At 51.5% G+C, this 22,405-nt stretch overlaps 1 protein-coding gene across 1 annotated transcript in view; it reads right to left on the bottom strand.

The window, feature by feature from the left end:
• GTF3C1 (general transcription factor IIIC subunit 1) overlaps positions 1 to 22,405 on the bottom strand; it is a 71,022-nt gene that overhangs the window by 36,114 nt on the left and 12,503 nt on the right. Inside the window, exons 6-11 of the mRNA XM_065893191.1 lie at positions 21,991 to 22,114; positions 8,002 to 8,160; positions 6,286 to 6,401; positions 4,941 to 5,250; positions 3,934 to 4,148; positions 1,198 to 1,334 (exon numbers count right to left, since the gene is read on the bottom strand). Coding sequence (XP_065749263.1) covers positions 1,198 to 1,334; positions 3,934 to 4,148; positions 4,941 to 5,250; positions 6,286 to 6,401; positions 8,002 to 8,160; positions 21,991 to 22,114 — 1,061 coding nt within the window. The remainder of the gene's footprint in view (positions 1 to 1,197; positions 1,335 to 3,933; positions 4,149 to 4,940; positions 5,251 to 6,285; positions 6,402 to 8,001; positions 8,161 to 21,990; positions 22,115 to 22,405) is intronic.

The following is a 22,405-nucleotide window of genomic DNA, read 5'->3' as shown; positions in this document are numbered from 1 at the left end:
AGAATGGCAGGTCCAGAAGGGATATTAGGAGCACCTAGCTCCATCTCACCTGCACAGAAGAGGAGACCCAGGCAGCAGTATCCACAGGCGGTCTCCCCATCCCCTAGTTAGAGAACTCACATCCTTGACTCAAGGGTAAGGCTCCTTCCAATCGAGTGGCTTTGACCTTGGCTGCCCAGAAGCCCAAGGATGCCTCTGAGGACGTGGTGGTAACAGGAGCACCCTGGACACAGAAGCTCCACGTGTCCCCCCCTTTTTTTCTTTTTCATAGATCTTTATTGGACTGTACTTCACAATACCGTGTTAGTTTCTGCTACACAAGAAAGCGAAGCAGCCATATGCATACGCGTGTCCCCACAGCCCCTCCCTCTTGAGCCTCCCTCCCACCCTCCCTATCCCACCCCTCTAGGCCATCGCAAAGCACTGAGCCGATCTCCCTGTGCTATGCTGCTGCTTCCCACCAGCGAACTATTTTACATTCGGTAGTGTATATAAGTCGATGCTACTCTCACTTTGCTCCAGCTTCGCCCTCCCACCCCATGTCCCCAAGTCCATTTTCTATGTCTTCCTCTTTATTCCTGTCCTGCCCCTAGGTTCTTCAGAACCGTTTTTTTTTTTTTTGATTCCATGTATAAGCGTTAGCATACGGTATTTGTTTTTCTCTTTCTGACTTACTTCACTCTGTTCGACAGACTCTAGGTCCATCCACCTCACTACAAATAACTCAATTTTGTTTCTTTTTAGGGCTGAGTAATATTCCATTGTATATATGTGCCACATCTTCTTTATCCATTCACAGTCCCTTTTGTTTTTGTTTTCATAAAAGATTTCCGTTTGAACAAAAGGCTCCCTGGAGAATTAATAACAATGTTTCTAAGCTGATGCTATTAGCTGCCTCCGTTTCCTCTCACCCCTTCCTGAGCACCAAATTCCTAAAGGAACAAGGTAGATGCACTTTCCCCGTGACCTCTGTTTCCTGCTCCATCATTCTCTCCCTGTCAAGTGTATGGATATTCCTCCATGTCTACACTTTCAAATCACACAGACTGCAAATCCTTTCTACCACAAAGGGCTCCTATGAGAATCTATACAGCAGAAGAGAGATGCAAATGCCTCTAAGTCATTTCTGTGGATGGTGATGACTACTGATGTGGGATTTACTACTAATGCAAGACAGACAGACAGACTACTCCTTACGTGAATAAGCTCTCGATTAAGCGGAGGTTGGTGACAGCCTCTATGATCAGATTCCTGCGTTTCAGCAGTCGGTAAGTCTCATGGGGTTTGTCTTGGCCTGGGCCGTGCTTCCCAGTCTTCTGGGAACTGCCACTCTCCTAGAACAGGGACCAAAAGCATGAGAAAACTATGGACTCAGCAAGGTTTGGGGGCCAGGCACCACTCCTGCCGGTACGCTTTCCCTCTTTACGGAATTTCTACGCCATATTTCAAGAAGAAAAGTCAAAAGGATTACTGCCCCCGTAGGATCCCACTACCCCACGGTTTCAGTGCTTTGTAACGGCACAGACATCTGCCAGCAGAGGATCCCAGAACTTTATGAAGATCAGCTAGTTTCAGCACAGAAAGCAGAGGCATCTACTCCAGCCCTTCCCGGGGAAGGGGGCCGCATCCACTCAATCTTTACTTGGTTCTTCCGCAGTGGAAGGGAGGAAATGCACAGACGGAGGGCCGACCCCCTGTCGTCACCCTATGGGGCTTCTTCATTCAGAACTCTCAACCACCTCACTGTTATGGTCCCCATCTTACGCAAGAGGAAACCAGGGCTCAGTGAGGCGAAACCACCATACTGGGTCCCGGGGCGTGAACGTGCGCCAGGACGCGCTTCTGCCTCTGCCTCAGGGAAGCCAGGGGCAGCCTCTCTGGGAACATTAGGGAGATGCAGAGGCAGGCTGCCGATGGATCAGGATGAGTGGCGAGTGAATGACGGAGAGGAGAGCGGACGGGTGCCCTCCCCCACCCCTGCTGCGACGCCCTCTTCTCTCTTCATGGTTCCTTTTAGCTTCCAGGAACTTAGAATCTGAACCTGTTCCATCTGCCTTTGGATCAAAGATGCTGAAGCCCAAATGTGCACCCTGAAGGGAAAGGAAATCCCAACCCTAACACACTCCTGGCCAATCACTCAGCATAATTCAGGGCCACTTGGCGGTCCCATGGCCAGTTTTGCTGGATGCCCTCCTTGCTTGGAGAAGCGCTTCTAGAGAATGAGAACACGCTTGAGGAGGCGCCTTGAGCCGGGGTTCCATCACTTCCCTGCCGGCAGCGGTGCTCTGGAAGAGGCTCGGTTCTTTCCTGAAGGGGGCGGGGCTCGAGGGGCGAAAGAGTCACAGATCCAAGGGGCCCAAGAGTGGCAGAAAGACTTTGGTTCTCTCTTGCGTTTCAAAGCAAACATTTTGGAGGAGAACCACGTGAGAAAATCTGCCTGCTTTCCACAGTGCTGCTGCAGAGCAAAGTGAACACACGCTTCAGCAAGGGACCTCCAGACAGGACAGTTCATGCCCCTCTTCTCAGCAAGAGGGCAAAAAGAAGGACAAGGTTCTGCCATTACTCTGGGGACGGATTTCTAAGAGGAAGAGAAAGAGCTGAGCTAGAAAGAGCTGAGCTAGGAAGCTAGCAGCAGGACTTGTAGGGCCTGGAGGGAGTGTGTTGCCGGGGACACGTGGACCTGATGAGGAGGTGCAAAGTGGGTGGCAGGGTCAGGATGGCAGGGAAAACCTTCAGGAACTTGCTGGGATCCGCCTGCCGGCAGGTGCTTCAGGTGGAAACAAGACCAATCATGACTTGATAAAGAGTCATGGCATCCAATGATAGGATACAGCTAGAAGGTTCTAGAAAATTCCACAGAAAATCTCCCCCACCCCATGCTCCATCACTCCTGCTGTAGGGATAGAACCCAAGCTCAGGCTTCCACACCGGAAACGGAGAAGCAGGGCAGGGTGGGAACTCCACACCCACGGGTTCCACTCTCCATTTTGTCATTAACTGAGCAGGCAATCCCTCAGTCCCCAGAGGCTCTGCTCGCCTCCTGACCACAGCTGGCTTTCATCTTACAGGGTTGCTGTGAAGCCGGAACCAAACGGCAGCAACAGCGTCAAAGGCACCCCGATCCCGAGTCTGTTCTGTGCTGGGCAACGGAGGCACCCCTGGCCATATCTGAGGCACCTTCCAGCGACCAAGGACAGCACTGAGAGAACTGAATCACATGATGACAAGGCATTCCTGTGTCGACTGCCTTTTAATCCTTCTAATTACACTGAAGAAAAAGTATTGGTCTGATTCTACTGTCTTTAACACTGTGAAGTAGAACACTGTCTGACCAGAATGGACGAAGGAAGTTTTGTTTTTATCAGATCTATTTTACAATGCAAATGATATTGGCTTTTCATCTAAAGCAGGGTTTTTCAACCTCAGCACTGCTGACACTTCGGGCTGGGTAACTCTGCTGTGGTTTACCCTGCCTAGTCTGGGACATTTAACAGCATCCCTGGCCTCTGCCTACAAGATGCCATTAGCACCCTCTCCCCATGTGACAATGAAAAACATCTCCAGACATTGCCACATGTCCCCCGGGGGGCAAAATCGGGCCAGAGTGAGAACCACTGATTTAAAGTAGCCATACACATTTTTCCTTCAAAATAAATTTCAGTAGAAAGAGTACGTTGTTGGAAATTTTAAAACCCTGTAAATAATGTGCAGGTGATTTCTGCTAAGGGGGGCTGCGTGAAGGTGGTGTGTCAACGCGCATTGCGCTCCTACCGTAGAGCCCCCCGCCCACACGGCCTGAGCGTGTGGCACTTTTACTATTATTGATTTTGTTGTTGTTGTTGCTGTGATTCTTAAGCACAGAAAAGCCAAGGCTGACATCCACCTGCCACAGGCCCCTTCCTAGAGGAAACGCCCTCCCCCGTGGGCACTCACCTTTGGGTTTTCAAGCCTGACCTCTTCTATCACGGCTATGTCGCCGCTGTGACTCTCCATGCAGTGGGAGCCCAAGGGCACGCTGGGGTCTGAGGAGCTGCTGGTGTCCAGGAGGTTGTCCCCCCTGAAAGAGCTCTGGCAGGCTCTCTCAGCAGCTCCCAGGGAGGAAGACGGATGCTTCTTCAATGGGTGAAGGCTGATGACTTTCCACCCCCCTGCAGTGGAGGACAGGCGTAGAACGGATGAACCGCGGCCACAGCAGGGGGAAAGCGAGAGGGGCACTTCTGCTCAGCTGCCGGACCAGAGCCGCACAGGCCAAAGGAGTCCATGTGGTCAGTTTAAGACGAGGGAAGTGGACCAGCAAGCAGCGAGCCGCACCCTCCTGACCCCGACCCCGACCCCCGATGTGCAAATCTGTCATCAGCACCACCCTCCACCTGTTTTAAGAAAAGTCTTCCATAACTAAACTAAAACCCCAAGGGCTTCTTACACAGACTGTTGGAGGGAAGGGGACAGAGGAAGTTTAGGGAATTCCATCCCTTTAATAGTCAAAACATAACAAACAAAACATTTGCCAAGGGGACTTCCCTGCTGGGGCAGTGGGTAAGACTCTGCGCTCCCAATTCAGGGGGCCCAGGTTCGATCCCTGGTCAGGGAACTAGATCCCACATGCATGCCACAACTAAGGGGCCCACGAGCCGCAACTAAAAGGAACCCCAGCACAACCAAATAAAAGCAAAACAAACAAAACATCTGCCAAGGAGAAATGACTTGCCAGCAGCCTGGAGACAGACCACACAAGCATCTCCTAAGCTTACGATTATGTGATGCACGAGACACCAACAGGTCCCTAGTTAGGGCAGCACCAAGGCCATCCTCAGGTGTCTGCTGGACTGAACGTCCCCAGAGCCAGGAGGGATAGGCAGCGGCTCAGACTGAGGGCGCGCACCCCCCCTGCCCAACCCCCTACCCCCCGCCCCGAGCCCCCGCCCCGAGCACGCCCCTACCCTTGGTCGAGGTGGAGTGGTGAGGCTGAGTCCTGAGACTGCCGTTCGAGAAGGACCTCGAGTCCCGCTGTGATCCTCTGCCTCTCCTCCTGCCGCCGCTGCCCTCCTCCTCGCTGTCTGACTCGGAGAGGAAAGCGTCCTCGCCCTCGGGCAGCAGGGACTCTTCCTGCACCGAGGCCAGGCTCACGGTGGTCAGCAGCTCGCTCCGTGCCTTCTCCCTCTCGTACTGCCGGCTCAGGTCGCTCTCCTCCGCAAACACGCAGGAGATGTACTTGGTGGTTCGCTGCCGTCCTTCGTCCTCCATGAAGCCCTGGAGGGGATGAGATGTGTCTAAGACACTGCAGAGGATGCCGGGACACCCAGGCGTTCGGGTGACCGGGCTTCTGTGGTGACTATTTCCTTGTCATTCCCACGTTCCCCCACGTCTCCTCCACACCTCACGCCTGGGCCCCAGCTCAGCCCCTCGTGGGTCCTCCTGTCTCGCCATCCCTCAGGTTCTGCTTCCACAGGAAGCAATCCTGTGTGTCTGCTCTAGGAGACTGTGAGCTCCCCGCTGGGCAGGGCCCTAACCTGGCCTTCCGGAAACCCCCGGGGCCTGGCACAGGACGAGGCCTACGAGAGATGCTCAATGAGCAGAACTCGAAGGCTCCTAACTGTCGTCACAGACTCGGAGTCGGGGCCTTGAGGTCACCAGCTCCATTCGGCCACTGCCGTGGGGCGTGGTGGTGAAGCTGTCACTCAGCCGCTCCCCTTTGTCTTCTACAACAGGGGAAAGGGACTTTCTGCCCTTAATGGCAGAAGGAGTGACACCTCCCAGGTACCAACCACACGCCAAGGACAGTGCTAAGTGCTGCACAGTCGTTAGCTCACCTGTCACACTGCTTTCCAGCAAAAGGGCCAAAAAGCTGGCAAGCAGGGAGCGAAGCACAACGGGCTGAGATAGCAGGTCTGGGTGCCGACTCGGTGCCCCCAGGAACCAGGCAAGGAACGTAAATGAGAAGGAGGGCCGGTCTGGGACTGAGGCCTGGGGGGTGCCCGCTTTGTCTCTGGGCGCCGTCGGAGGCGCCACCTCAGCTGACACCCCACGCGCGAGTGGGGGGCCTGCTCCCTGGGCTGGAGCATCTCCTGCTGACTTTTCAATGCTGACAACTCATTCAATTTTCAAAAAGCGAAACCCAACAAAATCCACGGTGGGGGAGGGGTGGGGCACACTTGTGGGCTGCGTTCAGCACTCCCGCCCTCTCTGGCAGCCGAGACGGAAGGCCGGCCTGGGCTCCCGATGTCCGAGACAGCTCTCAGAACCACGCCGTGTGCGCACGCGAAGGCAACGAACTCACGCTGTTACCTTGACCACTTTGAATCTCTGAAGGAGGCGGCACAGCATTCTGGCTTCCAGCTTTCCCACGTTCATAGCCACTCGGATTTCAGCTTGGGAAATGCCTTTCGTGCCTCGACGCTCAACTGTGTGAAACAATACACTTGAACCCCAGCCTCCACCACGGAGCCGTTCTGCACAGGTCAGGTCCGTTCCCAGACATTTCAATGCGGGGAGACCGGCAAACAGAGTAAGACACCTGCCTCCCCCCACCCTCCCCCTCCCCCTCCCAAGGCTCTGACCACTCGACTCATTGCTCATTTCTCAGCGCTCGCTATCTGACTCTTCCACGCCAAAGCAATCAACGCCTGACCCACCGAGCTCCAGGGACGCTGTTTTATCCTGCAGCAGGACGTGTGCTTCCACGTGAGCGAACTTTCTCAGCGAAATTCAACTGAGCCTTTTAAGAAGCACCGAAGGAATGTTTAAGGAAGAACATCTTCCCGTCCTTCTCGGTAGACTCGGAGGCACTACGGACACCGATTATTGCCTTATCCCGTAACAGCTGCCGGCCAGCAGGGGCCACAGAAGGAAATAATGCTATTTGGCCCCGTAATAAATGACCGATAAGGCAACTGTGCTCTGTTACTTGCTCTGTCTGGTGTGTCAGCTCCTGCCCTGCTACACGCTGTGCTATTACTGTATCTTCCTCCAATGAGCCCTTTCAAATGTACTCGGACTACTCAGGGGTTGGGAACTCCAGGAAGGAGCCTGGTGGGGTGGCGGTGGGCGGGAGTCCCTCCAGTAAAATACTACAGGGCAGACTTCGGGGCAACACTCTTGGACCGTTCAGAAAGAGCTTCCCCTTTATTTCCTGATGTGGCATACACCTGAGGCCGCCAGGCAAAACCGATCTGGATAAAAGCAGTTTTGCTGTATTGTCCATGCATAAAAATAAACAGCAGAATGGAAAGAGGTGACTAGAATGTGTTCCTATGTTAAACTAGTAACATGCTAAAAGCGGGGACGAAAGGGTTAAGGACAGCATTTCTCAAACTGTGTTCTGAGGAACAGATCCTGAGAGATGTTGAAGAGTTGATGGAAACAGCCTTCCCTAAAGGCTGTGCTGATTCGCCAGGTGCTTTCGTACCTGCTGGCTGAACCAGATCTCCTGCAGCCCCTCCCCTTCTACTCTAGACATCCTCCGCTCCACGGCGACCTGCGGCCACACCATCTATGGCACTGGGTCACTGCTGTCTTACATAGATTCTAGGGGATTTAGGGGAAGGGGGAGGAATGGACAGAGACACGTCTCTTCCCCCTTCATCACAACAATGCCCAGGCTGCAATGATTCCAGACCAATTTTAGAAGTTGGTAGGTGACTCAAATCTTTGAGTAGTAATATTAGTAGGTAATTTTTTTAGTGCGTTCTACGTACCAGGCACTACACCAGATGTTTTAATCCTACTTATTCAGTCCTCTTACGTGCTAGGGGAGATATCCCCATTTTAAAGAGGGAACTGAGGCTCGGAGACCTTGCTAAAGTCTTCAGCTGGCGGACAAGGGGCAGAGCAAGGACTCAAACTCAAATCTGACCCCAAAGCCTAAACCCTCAAGGGGACCAGGGGGCTTCCCGCTGCGTGACATTCTCGACAGCAGGGCCCTCTTTCAACATGTGACCAAAACACACCTCAAGTCAAAGCTCGGGAACCCTGTCTATATGCAGGTAGGAGAATGGGACTTACTGAGTTCGTAGGTCTGTGTGAGCATGTCCCGCTCGTACACGATGTCCACCGGTGGCACGGCCTTGGAGATGGCCTCCTCGTCCTCGTCGTCGTCCTGGTCTTCGACCTTCCGCTTGAACTCCTTCAGCAGCCTCAGGCAGCGCACCATGACATCAGTCCCTGGGAACACAGGCACACGGTTCCATGATGACAAATCAGTGCGGCCCTGGGGGAGGCGGCTTCAGCAGACCCAGAGGCCCCGAGAAAGGCCGCACAGGGCATCTGAGTTTGGAACATTTAACACTGCACACCTTGGGGCACGAGACCTGAATACTGACTCCATAAAATTGCTTTAAAGACAAAAAACATATTATTAGTGAACAAAGAAATGCAAATGAAAGGAATAATGAGGGGCCTGTTAAATAAACAGCAGCCTGTGCTTCAGACAAGCTCCATGACTACAGGAAACGTGCCTGTCTTCTCCCATCACCGCCCCCCGCTCCCCTGAAGAGTGCTTGGCACACAGCAGGCACACGGGCGGTATTGCTGAAAGGATGAATAGTCTTCTCCCTTTTAAGCCAATACCCGTTGCCACTAAGGTATGGCAGCAGTGTGAACAAGTCCTATGACCTTTCCAGAGCATTTCGCGAGGCCTTTAACTCCATGATTCCAAGGGTAGGAATTTACTGCAAGAAATAGCTGAAAAGGAGGCAAAATGCCAATAGTAAGAGGTCCACCCAGAGCTCTTTATAGACCCAGCTTCTGTGAATATAAACAACGGCCAGGACTAAGGGGCAGGACACGGACAAGGCACCACACTCTGGAGGTGAGCGCCTGCCTTCAGACAATCACAGGCACTGGTACTCTCAACCTACGGCAGCGCCGTGTGGGGAAAATAACAAGCTCACGCCTACGGCTGTAACACGAGAGGTACAAGGAAAAGGAAAGACATCTCGACACTCCGTGTGCTAACTCCTTTGATCCTGACAACCCTAGGAGGCAAACAGATGAAGAAACTGAGGTACAGACGCGTTAACTAACTTGCCCAAACTCCCAGCAGCCTGTGACAGGGGCTAAGTGACTCCGGCAGGTGCCAGGTCTCTGATACGGAAGAGATGGTGTCCTGTGATACTGACAGCCGAGAGGCAGAACAGCAGCCCCTCAAGCATGTCCATGCTTTCACCCCTGGAACCTATGAATATGTTACCTGATGTGGCGAAAGGGACTTGCAGGCATGATTTAAGTTAAGGCTTTTTGTCGTGGTGCTGGTGGTCAAGGATTTTGAGATTATCCTGAAATATCTGGCTGGGACCAGTATAACATCACAGAGTCCTTGTAAGAGGGAGGCAGGAGAATCAGAGTGAGAGCTTGGAAGACGCTTCGCTGCTGGCTTTGAAGATGGAAGGGACCACGAGTCAAGGAATGCAAGCAGAGTCTAGAAACTGGAAAAGGCCAGGCAATGGATCCTCTCCTAGAGCCTCCAGAAGGAGCAGAGCCCTGCCGAAACCTCGATTTTAGTCCAATGACAGACTTCCAACCTTCAGAATGATAAAATAATGAGTTTGTGTTAAGTCACTGTATTTGTAGTAATTGTTACAGCAGGGCAATCAGCCGCTTCTCCGCCAGCGTCCGTCAGCACACCAAGGTGTAGAATCCTCGGGTACCAGGGCAAGGAGCAGTGGCAGTAAAGCTGGGCTCTGCAACCCAGTGCCTCCTAAGCAGGAGCTGCGCCACAGGCCCTCCGAAGAGGGCCTCGCTGTGAAGGTGTGTGGAGCACCCACAGCAGGGTGGCGCAGACTGACGTCTGAGCAGATCAAGTCCCATCACCCCAACTCGGGCAGGGGATTCTCTGTAGGTGGGGGACACAGCACGTGGTTTGCAAGTGAAGTTCACAAACAGTAAAGCATCTCAGGGGCCTGATATCAGAGACTTGACCCTCAGAGTCAGGTCCGCAGAGGCTGACCAACCAGAACCCTCCGGGAGGGCTGGCCTGGGGCCAAAGGTCCGCAGGGCTCGGGCACCAGCTGATTCCCCTCCACTCCCGCCAGTGAGAGAAAATCCCCCAGTTCTCGACTTTTCATGAGAAGAAACATGAAGCCCGCGTCTGGCACAGCCTCTTTGCCCTTGGCTCCCTCTGCGCCTGCCAGGTCCTCCCTTCCTACTTCCAAAGCTTTGCGCTTCACTCCCGGTGCCTGCCCCGGCCTCTCCCTCCCAAGAGGGAAGACCTGGGAACGAGGGGACTCCTGGGCCATTTGAATGGGTGAGAACTATTTCAAGGCTCCGGGGCCCGGGACTGGGTTCTCCCTGTGGCCAGCACCCCCAGCACGTGGGCAGAACACCGGCCGCCAAGCCACTTGCCACCTGGTCTTCCTCTCTGTCCTCTACCTTAAGCTACTCCCAAGCCCCTCAGCCCCCCTCTCACCCCTAAGCTGGCACTCACAGAGCGACCTCCTCTCCTAACAATAAAACCACCACCACTCCTAGGACGCCTGCCAGGTCCCTGACGCTGATCTAAGCTCTCCTGGCGGGTTATATGGGTTAGCCCTCATCACAGCCGTAGGAGGTGGGCTACCATCCCCGTTTCATACCTGAGAATGTGTGGAGCGAAGAGATCTGCCCAAACTCCCATCCCTTAGCAAGTGAGGAGCTGGGATTTACTGGGCAGTCCAGCCTCGAAGCCCAAGCCCTAAACCTTTGATGACGTATGGCCCCTAATTCAAAGATGCCCATGTGACCGAGAACAGCGGGTGACCCGGGGCAAGGGCCAGCCCGCGTGAGGGGCGACACAACGCAGCATTTATGGAGGCCGACGGACTGGCTCTCAGGCAAGAGCCCAGTGTGATTCTTTCCCACACTTTTATAACTTCCTTAACGGGCTAATTAGCCAAGAAATGATACACAGAACAGCCCTCAAAATAAGCTAAGTGGAAGAGGAAAAACGTTACTAGTACACTCATGGACGCTAAGGCAACAAAGGCAAACGCCCTCAGCCATCAGCCTTCTGCTCCTCATGCCCAAGCAGTGCTGTTCTCACCTGTCCCCGGTCAGAGCCTTCCCCTGATGGCACAGCTGAACCCTCTGCTGGCAGCCAGGACGGAAGGATGCTCAGAGGAGAGTGGGGATAAACGAACGGGCTCCCGGGTCAGGCACACGTGGCTTTCAACCTCAGCTCCGTAACTCTGGGGCAATGACTTGTAGCTCTCTGTTCCCCACTCAGTGAAATGCGATGATGATGTTCTCTCCCTCACGGGTTAGTGTCAGCGAGACCCGAGATGACGTCTGTGCAGAGGCTGGCGTGGAGTCACGGGCCAGGCACTGTGCTGTGGGCGTTACACAAACTAACCCGTCAAACCTCATGATCTGAGGCGGGCAGGGCCCTGTAAGCTGCACTGTACAGACGCAGAAGCTGAGGCGCAGAGAAGTTGAGCGACGTGCTCAAAGCGATGGAGCTGGGAAGTGGCGGAGCTAGGGTGTGACCCAGGCTGTCTGACTCTCAACTAACATAGCAGTTGCTTTTAATGGCATCACCGGCACCTAGCACCGTGCAAAGGCATGACAGATAGACGCTGAACTCAAGATGGTTGGTCCCTTCCTGCCAGGTAGGAAAGCCCCACAACTGGCCCACGGTCGGGGTGACCTGGCTCCTGGGTCCCATGGGAACTGTCCCCTGCTCTGGTTCGGAGCATGGGGCTCAGGAAAGCGCCTAGGCAGGCAGGCCGCTGGCTGCGGGAGGCGGAGGGTGACGCGGAAGACCAGGCTGCTCCCTGCGACTACACTGGGAACCGTGAGCCCCACGACCAACAAGGAGCATGCGACCCAGTGGGGGGAGGGCGAGTCTCAACACATCGCAAGGGGTGAGCTCCAGCATCTAAGGCTGGGCTGAGAAGGAGGCTGCTGTGACGTATCTAGATGGCGCCTGGAGAGGCCTGCGGCCACAGGGTCTGCAGCTCTGCCTGTGCTTGGACACAGCTGACTTCTCTGCCCTGAATCCCAACTGCACTTGTCTCTGTATCCGTCAGAGAGGTAAGCCCTGGTCATTCACCCAACACCCTGATGGCGGCGACGTCTCCCCTTCCTCAGGCCATGTCATTTACATCTTTCCTTTGGAAAACCTTGCGTGAGAGCAAGCCTGCGCAGTGGTTAAGAAGCTGGACTCTTCTGCCGGAGCTGGTGTGGGAACCTGGGCAAGCTGGTCGACCTCCCTCCGCCTCCACCGACTCGCCCGCAAACCAGGGCTGATGAGAATGTCAGCCTCGTGGGGCTGGGGGAGAGACGCAGGAGGAGAAGCAGGTACAGGATGCGGCACAGTGCAGCCTGAACTTCATGATCCAAGGGACCACCTGGAACTCGTTTCACCAGATCTTTATGCATTTCCCATAGTTCTAGAGTTTTTTCCAGACTCAGAATTTCTATTTTTATTAAAATCCCTTCAGCTCAAACTTGCCTTTTTTTTTTTTGGCTGTGCTACGCAGCTTGCAGGATCTTAGTTCCCCAACCAGGGATCAAACCCGGGCCCCCTGCAGTGGGAGCGGGGAGTCTTAACCACTGGACCACCAGGGAATTAAGTCCCTCATACTTGCTATTTTTAAGGATATTGTCCTAGAGCACAAGGCAGCTGAAGTCAAAGCAGAAGGGGCTCGAGTGAGACTGGTCGGCAGACTCACGCAGGTGAACGCGGCCTGTCACTCCATTTGAGCTGCCACCTCGGTTACCTGCAACCGCCCTGGAGGAATCGCGGTCCCGTTGATGTCGGCCACTGACCCCTGGGTGCAGGGCTTTCTTTCCAGGAACAAAAGGGAGGAGAAATACAACCGGCCAGATCACTCTCACGCTCTCAGACACACAAAATTTTAGGCATTTTACACACGCAGGAACATGTGGCATGCACTAAGGTCAGCATTTCTACACCAAGGAACCACGCGGTTCTTCTGTGTCAATGATCCAGGAAAGGCTCCACCTTAGCACGAAAAGTGCCTTAATTTAGACATCCTGAAGATCTAAAAAGGAAGAGGGGAAGGACAGAATCTTTACTGAGTACCTGGGATGGGCCAGGCGCTGTGTTAGGTCCTTTCAGAGGCTATTTTACTTAATCATCGTGTGAATTCTGCAAGTTATTATCACCATTTTAAGGAAAAGGAAACGGAAGCTCAGAGGGCTCAAGTGATCCAAGTGGCCTTGGACCCAGCAAGTGGCCTTCCTTCCACACTAGGCCACATGGTTGGGCCTGAATCTCACATTTCTATCAGAAAGTTCCTTGTAAAGGAAGAGCCAGGGCGGCTGTGACGCAGAACCAACAGCCCGTGTGCCTCACATTCCCAAAGAAACATCTCATCCGGCCTCCTAGCAGAGTGGTACCCTGAACTGTGATCAACCCCGGAAGGAAGAAGAGCAACAAATGAGCCCCCAGGACAGACTTCCTCTTAAAGGGTCACAGACAAAGGGACAGTCCTACTAGCAAGCCAAGCGGAAGTTACCCCTTTCACCCCCCCCCCCCCCCCCACACACACACACACTTGAATGGGGCTGGGTTGGTCAGGGCTGGAGAGTCTGAGAAACTGAAACTAAAAGCAAGCCCATGGGACATTCTAAGGAGGTGACTGCCTTGGGTACCGGCAGAGAGGCCTAACCAGAGATGCAAGGACAGCATTCAGGGCAGCACCCAGAAGGATGGAGGAGGGTACTGCAGCCCAAACCCAGGGCGCTGGAACTGGTGAGAGCCCGCCTCTGCCCCTCACTGGCTGAGCAGCATGGCTGAGTGATCCCACAGCCCTGTTCCTCAGGCTGCTCAGCTACGAAACGGGGACAAGAACAGCCTCTTCCTCAGAGTGCTCAGGACGGTGCTTGCTACTGCTTTATCAGTACCGTTATCATTTCCACAACCTCAGAAAAACAGAGCTTGGCGGCTCAAGTGTCAGACGGAGTCACCGGTGTTGAAAATGTCAGGAGGCTGCTTGGGGCCTTTCACTCAGTTTCACAGCATTTATTCTGTGACGCGCCTAGAACACATAAAGGAGGACAAGACAGGGTTCCCACCCCTGCAAAGGACCGTGTCTGAGAGAGAGGCCAGGGAGCCTCGGACAGGGTGACTGGGCTTCACACAGGCCTGGGCATGAACTCCGGCTCTACCATGAGCAAGCTGTGAACCTCTGAGCCTCAGGCTTCTCGTCTACAAGGCAGGGATAATTCTACAACGCGTCTAGACTAACCTGGGAGTAAGGACTAAGGGAGTGAATGAGTTAAGTGCTCAGGGCACGCTATCCAGCTGGATGGCTACAGAGGAACCCGCTATAATGCACTCAGGGCTCTGCTTCGAAAACCCACAGAGCTGGCAAACAAAAAGACTACGCAGGGGAAGGGAGAGAGGAGGGGCCATCTGGGTGGGATATTAAAGGATCCGGAAGAAACTGTCTTGGCAGAAGAGGACAGGCATTCCAGGAGGACGGAAGGGCACCAGCAAAGGCACAGAGGTGGAAAAGGACTGGCCATTTGGGAAGGGGTGCTGGTGGGAGAGGCGGGAATGAGGATGGGAATGGAGATTGCAGATGATTGCAGATGGTCTCTAGCCGAGCAGAGGTTTTATTTTTCATTCTGCAGGCATGACGGGAAGTTACCGATGGGTGTGTAAGAAGGGCTGATGGAGGAGTCTCCTGCCCCCGGCCACCCAGGCCGCCTTCCTTCGCCTTCGCTTTCAGCCCGCCCCACAACCCTGCTTGCACTTCCTGTCAGTCAGGCCAGCCTCTCAGGAGGCGGAGGCCGCAGAGGGGCCTGATGGCCGCAGACTCAAAAGCCACACTTTTCTCTGCTCACTCCCCTACCAGCACTTCCCAGCTCTGTGACCTTAGGCAAGTGATTTGTGCTTTAGTCGCTTATCAGTGAGGAGTAGCACTGAGAAGATGGGGTGATAAAGGGATCAGAGTCAAAGAACCCCACTAATCTGCAAGGCACAGAATGGCTAACGAAGTGCAGAATCTCCCCTAGCCCCTTCCTCTTTTTCACTCCCTAGGACAAGCCATCAGAGTCAAAGGTCTCTCTGGCTAACTGTGCAAGGCAGCGCGGGTCCTGACAGTAGCAAACACGGGGCTCATACAGGAATCTGTGGAAACGGCCTCGGTCTAGAGGTTCAGTCACCGTTCAATACCTGCTCACCTGCAGGCCAGCCCTGTGCTCACAGGTCCCAGCATTTGCCTTCGGGCTCTTCCAAGCATGGGGAGCCTCCCCTCCTCATCCCTCGATCATACCACAGAAAGTTCTCAAAGGACAGTGTCGCCAGTCCCTCACCTCCGAGGCACATCTACTGTAGTCTGCGCCCCTCTCATTCTCCAGATTCTGCCCCAGACCTCACTGCCCTTGCCCCCGTTGCCAGCCCGCTCCTTCCACCCCACAGACCGGGCAGGCCCATCTCCCTGCTCAGGGGGGTCGATGGAGCGGCCAGCAGGCTTGAGCCCGTGTTGCCTCCTGGAGGGGACACAGAGGAAAGGACTCTTTTCCCACAAGGGCACCCTCCAGGTGCCTGTGCCCCCTCAGGAGAGCCGCCTCCACCCCAGTGAAATAACCCAAGGCCCAGAATTTATGCCATTGAGGATTCCACCACTTTCTCTACTCTTTTAAGTTCCTGCCTTTAATAGTTTTTGCCGTATTAAAAGGTCTATTTTATTCATCTTAATTATTAATGAGTAATTATCTTCATATTTTAGCTAGAGTCCCTTAATCAATCTTATCACTTTTAACTTAAAGAAATCTCACTTTTTTTTTTTTTTGCGATACGCGGCCCTCTCACTGTTGCGGCCTCTCCCGTTGCGGAGCACAGGCTCGGGACGCGCAGGCTCAGCGGCCATGGCTCACGGGCCCAGCCGCTCCGCGGCATGCGGGATCTTCCCGGACCGGGGCACGAACCCGTGTCCCCTGCATCGGCAGGCGGACTCTCAACCACTGCGCCACCAGGGAAGCCTAATCCTACTGTAACTTTTTAAATGTCCCCTTCTGCCATTTTAATGATCCTAAGTTAGTTTGCTGTACCCTGTTGTGTTTGTTGGATTTGGTTTTCATTTTTTATTGCAATTTTAACAGCTTCATTGAGATATCATTCATATGCCACACGATTCACCTGTTTAAACTATACAAGTCAATGGTCTTCTAGCATATTCACAGGTATGTGCACCCATCACAGGTCAGTTCTAGAACATTTTCGTCACCTCAAACCCTTTAGCTATCACCCCTGTGCCTCCAGCCCAGCCCTAAGCACTCACTAATCTACTGTCCTATTCTGGACTCACCCCTAAATGGAATCCCATAGCCATGGCCTTTTGTGATTGGTTTCTTTCTCCACTGAATGATCATGGCACCCTGGCTGAAAAGTCAGTTGACCACAGATGTGTGGGTTTATTTCTGGACTCTCAATTCTATTCCATCAGTCTCTAATTCTATCCCTGTGCCAGTACCATGCTGTCTGGATTACTGTTGCTTTGTAGTAAGTTTTGAAATTACAATGTGTGAGCCCTCTTACTGGATTCTTCTTTTTCAGGATTGTTTTAGCTTTCTACATACCCTCTAATTCCATATGAATTTTAGAATGAGTTTATCGATTTCCACAAAGAAGTCAGCTGGGATTCTTACAGGAATTGCGTGGAATCTGAAGATCAGTTTGGGGAGTACTGACATCTTAACAACGTTGTCTTCTGACCTGTGAACAGGGGATATTTTCCCACATACTTAGATCTTAAGTTTCTGTCAATATTTTGTAGTTTTCAGAGTATATGCTTTGTACTTGTTTTGTTAAATTTATTCCTAAGTATTTTATTCTTTTTGATACTATTGTGAACAGAACTGTTTTCTTAATTTCATTTTTGGACTGTTCATTACAAGGGTAAAGAAATAGAACTGATTTTTGTATATTGACCTTGTCCTGCAATCCTGTTGAACTTGTTTTTTATTTTTGAAAAGTCACAGGGCAGCAGCTTGGGGGAAGAGTCCACACCATAAACAGGGAGGTATAGACACTAGAACTACCCCATCCTCTTCACAGCTGGACTCACCTTGCCACTGAACCGGGAAACCCGCTAAATGCCTGTCTCAGTCATTAGCCCCAGGGAGTCCAACTTCTGTCAATTGCTTTCGACTGTGATCCTTTTCCGAGGGATTACAAAGTTAACTTCTATTTCTCTTCCCTTCTGTTCTCAGCACAACTTAATAAAACAGAACGACTGCTAAACACTTGAATAAAATAATCCAAATTTGCAAAACACATCAGTGCAGGTGACTGTTTTCGTTACCAAGATACTTTTGCCATTTGCAAAACAGATCACTGCAGCTTTCTGTAACACATTTGAAATATGCTGAAATCCAAACTCTTTGTTTATATCCTTTTAGAAACACTCATATATATCCAGGCGCACCTGTAAATTTACATGAAGCAATACACCATCTTTATTTAAGTCTTGTCTACTCCGTAACAGCTTGGAGGGAAGGTTTTATGTCAATTTTGCAAACTGGGAAGACACAGCTCAAGGCAAGAAAAGACTAAAAAGCTGTGCATTCATCCCTTGTCTCCTGCTCCAGGAAAGTCACTGGAGGGGCACCTAACTAAATTAAATTGGCTAAACGTTTACTTAGCACCTACTCTGCTTCCAGCAGACAATGCACAGACATTAAGGACAGAAAGTATGTGAGGGGTGCGGCCACCACCCTCAAGGGAAAAAGTCACACAGATAAATAGCTGAGACACAGCATGGCAGGCCTGTCCTGAGAGGTGGTGACAAGACCATGCGGGGATGAGATGAGCCTCCCGAACAGTCAGAAACGGGCTCACTGCGCGTGTGCGTGGCAATCTAAACACGCCGACTGTCATCTCATCGTCTTGGGTATTTGCCCTCTTAACCTCACCACTGACATCCTTAGTACCCAGTCTGAGGCGTGCTGATCCTTCTTCCCAGCACTGGGCCTCCAGAAAACTAGGACCACGCATGGTGTGATGAGGACACACCTTCAAGGGTTAGGCAGACGACATACCCAGACTGAGGCCAGCTGCGGGTTAAACGGCAGCTGAATGAATGGGGAAGGTGAATGCGGAAGGTGGGTGCCCTCAACAGAGGGTGGCACACCTCTCTGCCTCACCAATTGCTATTAAAGAAATGCAGTTCAGTGTTGCCTAGTTTTATTTCTACAGAAAAGTTGAAAGGCTGACTTTGTAGGTGAAATTTCTGATTTTTAAATGCCATCAACTACAATTAAAACAAGCACCATGAGGCCAACAAAATACACTGCCAGATGTGGCCTAAAGGCCCTGCTCTGTGTACACTGTCACCTGTAAGCTCCACGACACTCTGGAAAGATATATTATTCCAGATAATCCCGATGAGGAAACTGAGGCAGAGAGAGGTCAAAACTTGCTGAAGGACTCCCCAACAGGAAATGACGGGACAAGAATTCTAACCCAGGCTGTCTTACATCAAAAGTCCATTCAGGTGTGACAGTGTCAAGGGGCTAGTTTGAATTTCCAAGGACCTCAAGCCATGGAGAAGCCCAGCAAAAAGAGTTACTTAAGGCTATTTCTTTCTTAATTTCTCTTTACTCTAAAAAAATTACTCATCTGCTTATTTTTAATGCCTTTCTTTCAATAGGCCAGGAAATAAAAATGCTTATTAGACCCACAGGTCATGATATTTTAAGCCTTCAGATAATCATATTTCCAAGTCAAATGTTAGGTGGGAATCCCCAGCACACCTCTCAGTTCCTGAAGCCTTTTCTTCCCTGCCGCAGGACCCAGCGGAACTTCCTGGTTTCCTGTCTACTTAAAGGCTGATGCTCCCCACCCGTTCCCCTGAGGAACTCCAGTCATTCAACCAGTCACACATCTACTCAGCACTTAAGACACTCAAAGATGAAGTCTGCTCTTGGGGGGCTTTCCTACCTCCAGGGGCTCCTGCCTTTTATACACCTGTTGTGTGGTAGTATCTGTGCGCTACCATCTCCTCCACAAGACTTAGACACAGGGAAGTCAGACAGGGTGGGCAGTGATTCCATTAACTAAATGAGGAAGTAAAGGAAGAGACACAGTTCCCTCAGACTGGCAGCTCGGTCACTCAGCAAGCATACCACCTCCCTCCTGCAGGCACCAAGCCAAGTGTTGGGGATGCCGTGGTCTGTCTTCATCCAGCAAACATTCTCTGGAGCTGTTAGTGGGGCCAGCCTCCACAGGTTACTTGCTATGCCCACATAGTCAAGCACACAGGCCTTAAGTTTTTTAAAATCACACACCTTTTAGTTTTACCTGGCGTTAATTACTTTTTTCCATTTGCTTGGTTTTCTCTGTACCCATATCGAATTCACACTCAGACTCTTTGCTAGCATACAAATTTCCCTTCACACATTCACAGGCACTAAGCAACTGATCCTTTGCATGGACTTCAGTCCCCCACCCACCCCGCGTCTGTCATCATGATCTCCCTTCATCATCTCTCCAGGGTTTCCATTGTCCCCCCTCTTCCTGGGCCCCATGCTTTCCTGTCTCTTGGTTTAGCCTGTTATTTGATGGTGTACATCCTCCTGTGGCTTCCTAAAAGGGAACTTGGGAGATCAGAGATGAATTGTTTCCAATCCGCATGTACGAAAATGTGTGAGGTCCTTATCCTCACACCTCATTGACTGGAAGATTCCAGGGTGAAAGTCCATCCCATCCAGAAAGTTGACGGTGTTGCTCCAAGCTCTTTAGCTTCCGTTACTACTGGGAAGTCTGATGTCTCCTCTCTGGAGGCTCTTCAAGCCCCAGACTTCTGAAGTCTCAGGCTGTTGGATCCTGGTGTGGGTTTCTTTATGTTCATCATGCTAGACATCTGCTAGGTCTTTTGATCTAGAACTTAACATCCTTCAGATCTGGGAAAATTCCGTGTCATTTCCCGTCATCTCCTCCTTTCTACTCCCCTGCACACACACTCCCTCCCCTTACTGTGAACTTGAACTCCTACTGTGTGGACATTGGATCTTTTAGACTCAGCTTCTTATTTTCAACTTAAAACTCTCCTATTTCCATCCCTTTTGAGTTTCTGTTCTTTACAGGAGATTTTCTCAACTTTATCTCACTATCTTTCCTTCCACCAAATCTTTTATTGCAATAGTCATATTTCTTTTATTTCCAAGAGCTCTTTTTTATTTTCTGCATGTCTCTCCTTTATAGCCTCTTGCTCTGGTTTCATGATGCAGTATCTTCCTTCTCTCCTTTCCTTTTCTTCTGCTCCTCATTTTGGTTCCATTTCCTAAGTTAGTTTCTCTTACATTCATGTTAGAGTTCTCAAATGCTTGGTGAAAAGTTAAAATGCTGGGGATTCCCTGGTGGCGCAGTGGTTGAGAGTCCGCCTGCCGATGCAGGGGACACGGGTTCGTGCCCTGGTGCAGGAGGATCTCACATGCCGTGGAGCGGCTGGGCCCATGGGCCATGGCCGCTGAGCCTGCGTGTCCGGAGCCTGTGCTCCGCAACGGGAGAGGCCACAACAGTGAGAGGACCGCGTACAGCAAAAAAAAAAAAAAAAAAAAAAAAAAAAAGTTAAAATGCTTCATTAAGATACTGCTGTACATCAAAAGTCCTGTGTTTTGCAGGGTCAGGAAGAAAAAGGGAGAGGCTGCCATTGTGTGGGCTTCCATGAAGGGTGAGCAGGCAGAGGCTGGCTATTTTGCTAGGAATCCCCTAAATTTCAGGATCTAGAAGACTTTTCTCTCGGACTGGTCAGTTTCTGCAGAAAAGAAGTCTCCAGCCTCTGGCTTTAGGGACTGTAAGCCCGGCTGCCAGCGTTTTAGGAGCCACGGGGGAAAGGCAGTGAAGACTCCTACCTCACTGTGTATAGAGATTATCTCATACCGCCTGTTATCAGTACTGCACCCTGTCCCCAGCTGCATCTCATGTCTGAGTCTCAAAAGCCTCCAGTGCATCTTCTCTTGAGGTTAAGTCCAAGGAATGAGGAATCACTGGAGGTACTAATGAGGAAAGACTGCTAAGTCACAAAGTCCAGACCTCTGTCTTTGTGGGAAAGGGCCTGTTACCTGGCTATGCCAAGTAGGGGAGGGGACCTGGGGGGTGCAATGGCTCTTCACAGACTATAAACCAATCCTCTTGTCTCTAGCCCCATCCAAACTGGTGCTTTCAGAGGTCCCCGGTTTATTTCAGGTTTGAGGTGTCCACTCTTGGCTACTGCCCCACACAAGCATTCAGCTTTCCCAGTCTGCTCGGTCAGTTACCGTTTGTACATCCGCCTCTGAGCACAAAAATGTAGACAACTCTCCCTGCTGTCACTTCCTGTCCTATTCTCTTTGCACTTGCAGGTTTACTCCTTTTATAGCCTATCATCACTAGGAAGGAGTTGGAAGAGTGCAGAAAACCGCCATCTATTCCTTCTGTCATCTTTTACTGAAAGCTCTGACCCTAAGATTTTTAAACAACTCTGGTTCATCAGGAGGAGTTAAACAGCATGGGATAAAAATCAAGAACGGAGAAAAATAAAGGACTAAGGAAGGTTTTTAAAGTTTCATAGTCTATTGTCCCTAGTTTAACTTGCTTAGGAGTTCAAATCCCACCTCCACCACTTCCTGACTGCTTAACCTCATGCAAGTTACTCAGCATCTCTTAACTTTAATCTTACCTGCAAAATGGTAATAATACCACCTACTTTGCAGGGCTAGAAAATGCAATCATGCAACGCACAGATCAGGTACTTAAAAAATACTGGCTTAGCATAAGAAAGAAAAGATAAATTTCGGTTTCTGGACACCAGGAATGGGAGATGTTGGAGGGACATCCATATAGAGATGTTTGCTGGGAGTCAGAATGGGTTTCATTCAGCAAACGTTTCCCAAGCGCTTTTTATATAGAAGGTCCTGGGCCAGGCGCTGAGGAATAGAGTGGAAAAAATAACATGAAATCATCCTACCTCAGGGCAGAACATGGTAAGAGGGACAGGCTGGCACTTAGAGGGGAGAAGTGAAAACTGTCCGTGTAGCCCAGGCAGGAGCCGAGCCTGCCTTTACCTTTCTTGGTCTTGCAAGGTCCACGTTCAGGGTGGATCTCTTGTAAGGGAAGAGGCACCACCTTGGCCAGCCCCGCATTCAGCATGTACTGGTACAGGCGCTTAAATGTCCTCTCGCACAGCCCCTGCAAAATTGAAACGCTGCTATTAGGTGGAGCAAGGTGTTTGAAACTATTGGAGGGTCATGTACACGAACAAGCGGGGACCTGAGTTAACTGATGATCTTGAATGAGGAATCACTGGAGGCACTAATGAGAAAATACTGCCAAGCTACCTTGTCCAGGGAACAAAACGCGTCTGCAGCAGCATATAAACCATCCATTTGATTATGAGTGGGGAAGAGATTCTCCCACTGAAAGGGGTGAGAATGAGGCAGATGGGGGCAGCACTAGAAGGTTTTCACTGTATACCGTCGC

The sequence above is a fragment of the Phocoena phocoena genome, chromosome 15 (assembly GCF_963924675.1).
Source record: "Phocoena phocoena chromosome 15, mPhoPho1.1, whole genome shotgun sequence".
Taxonomy (NCBI): Eukaryota; Metazoa; Chordata; class Mammalia; order Artiodactyla; family Phocoenidae; genus Phocoena; species Phocoena phocoena.
This window is presented reverse-complemented; position numbering and strand designations above follow the sequence as displayed.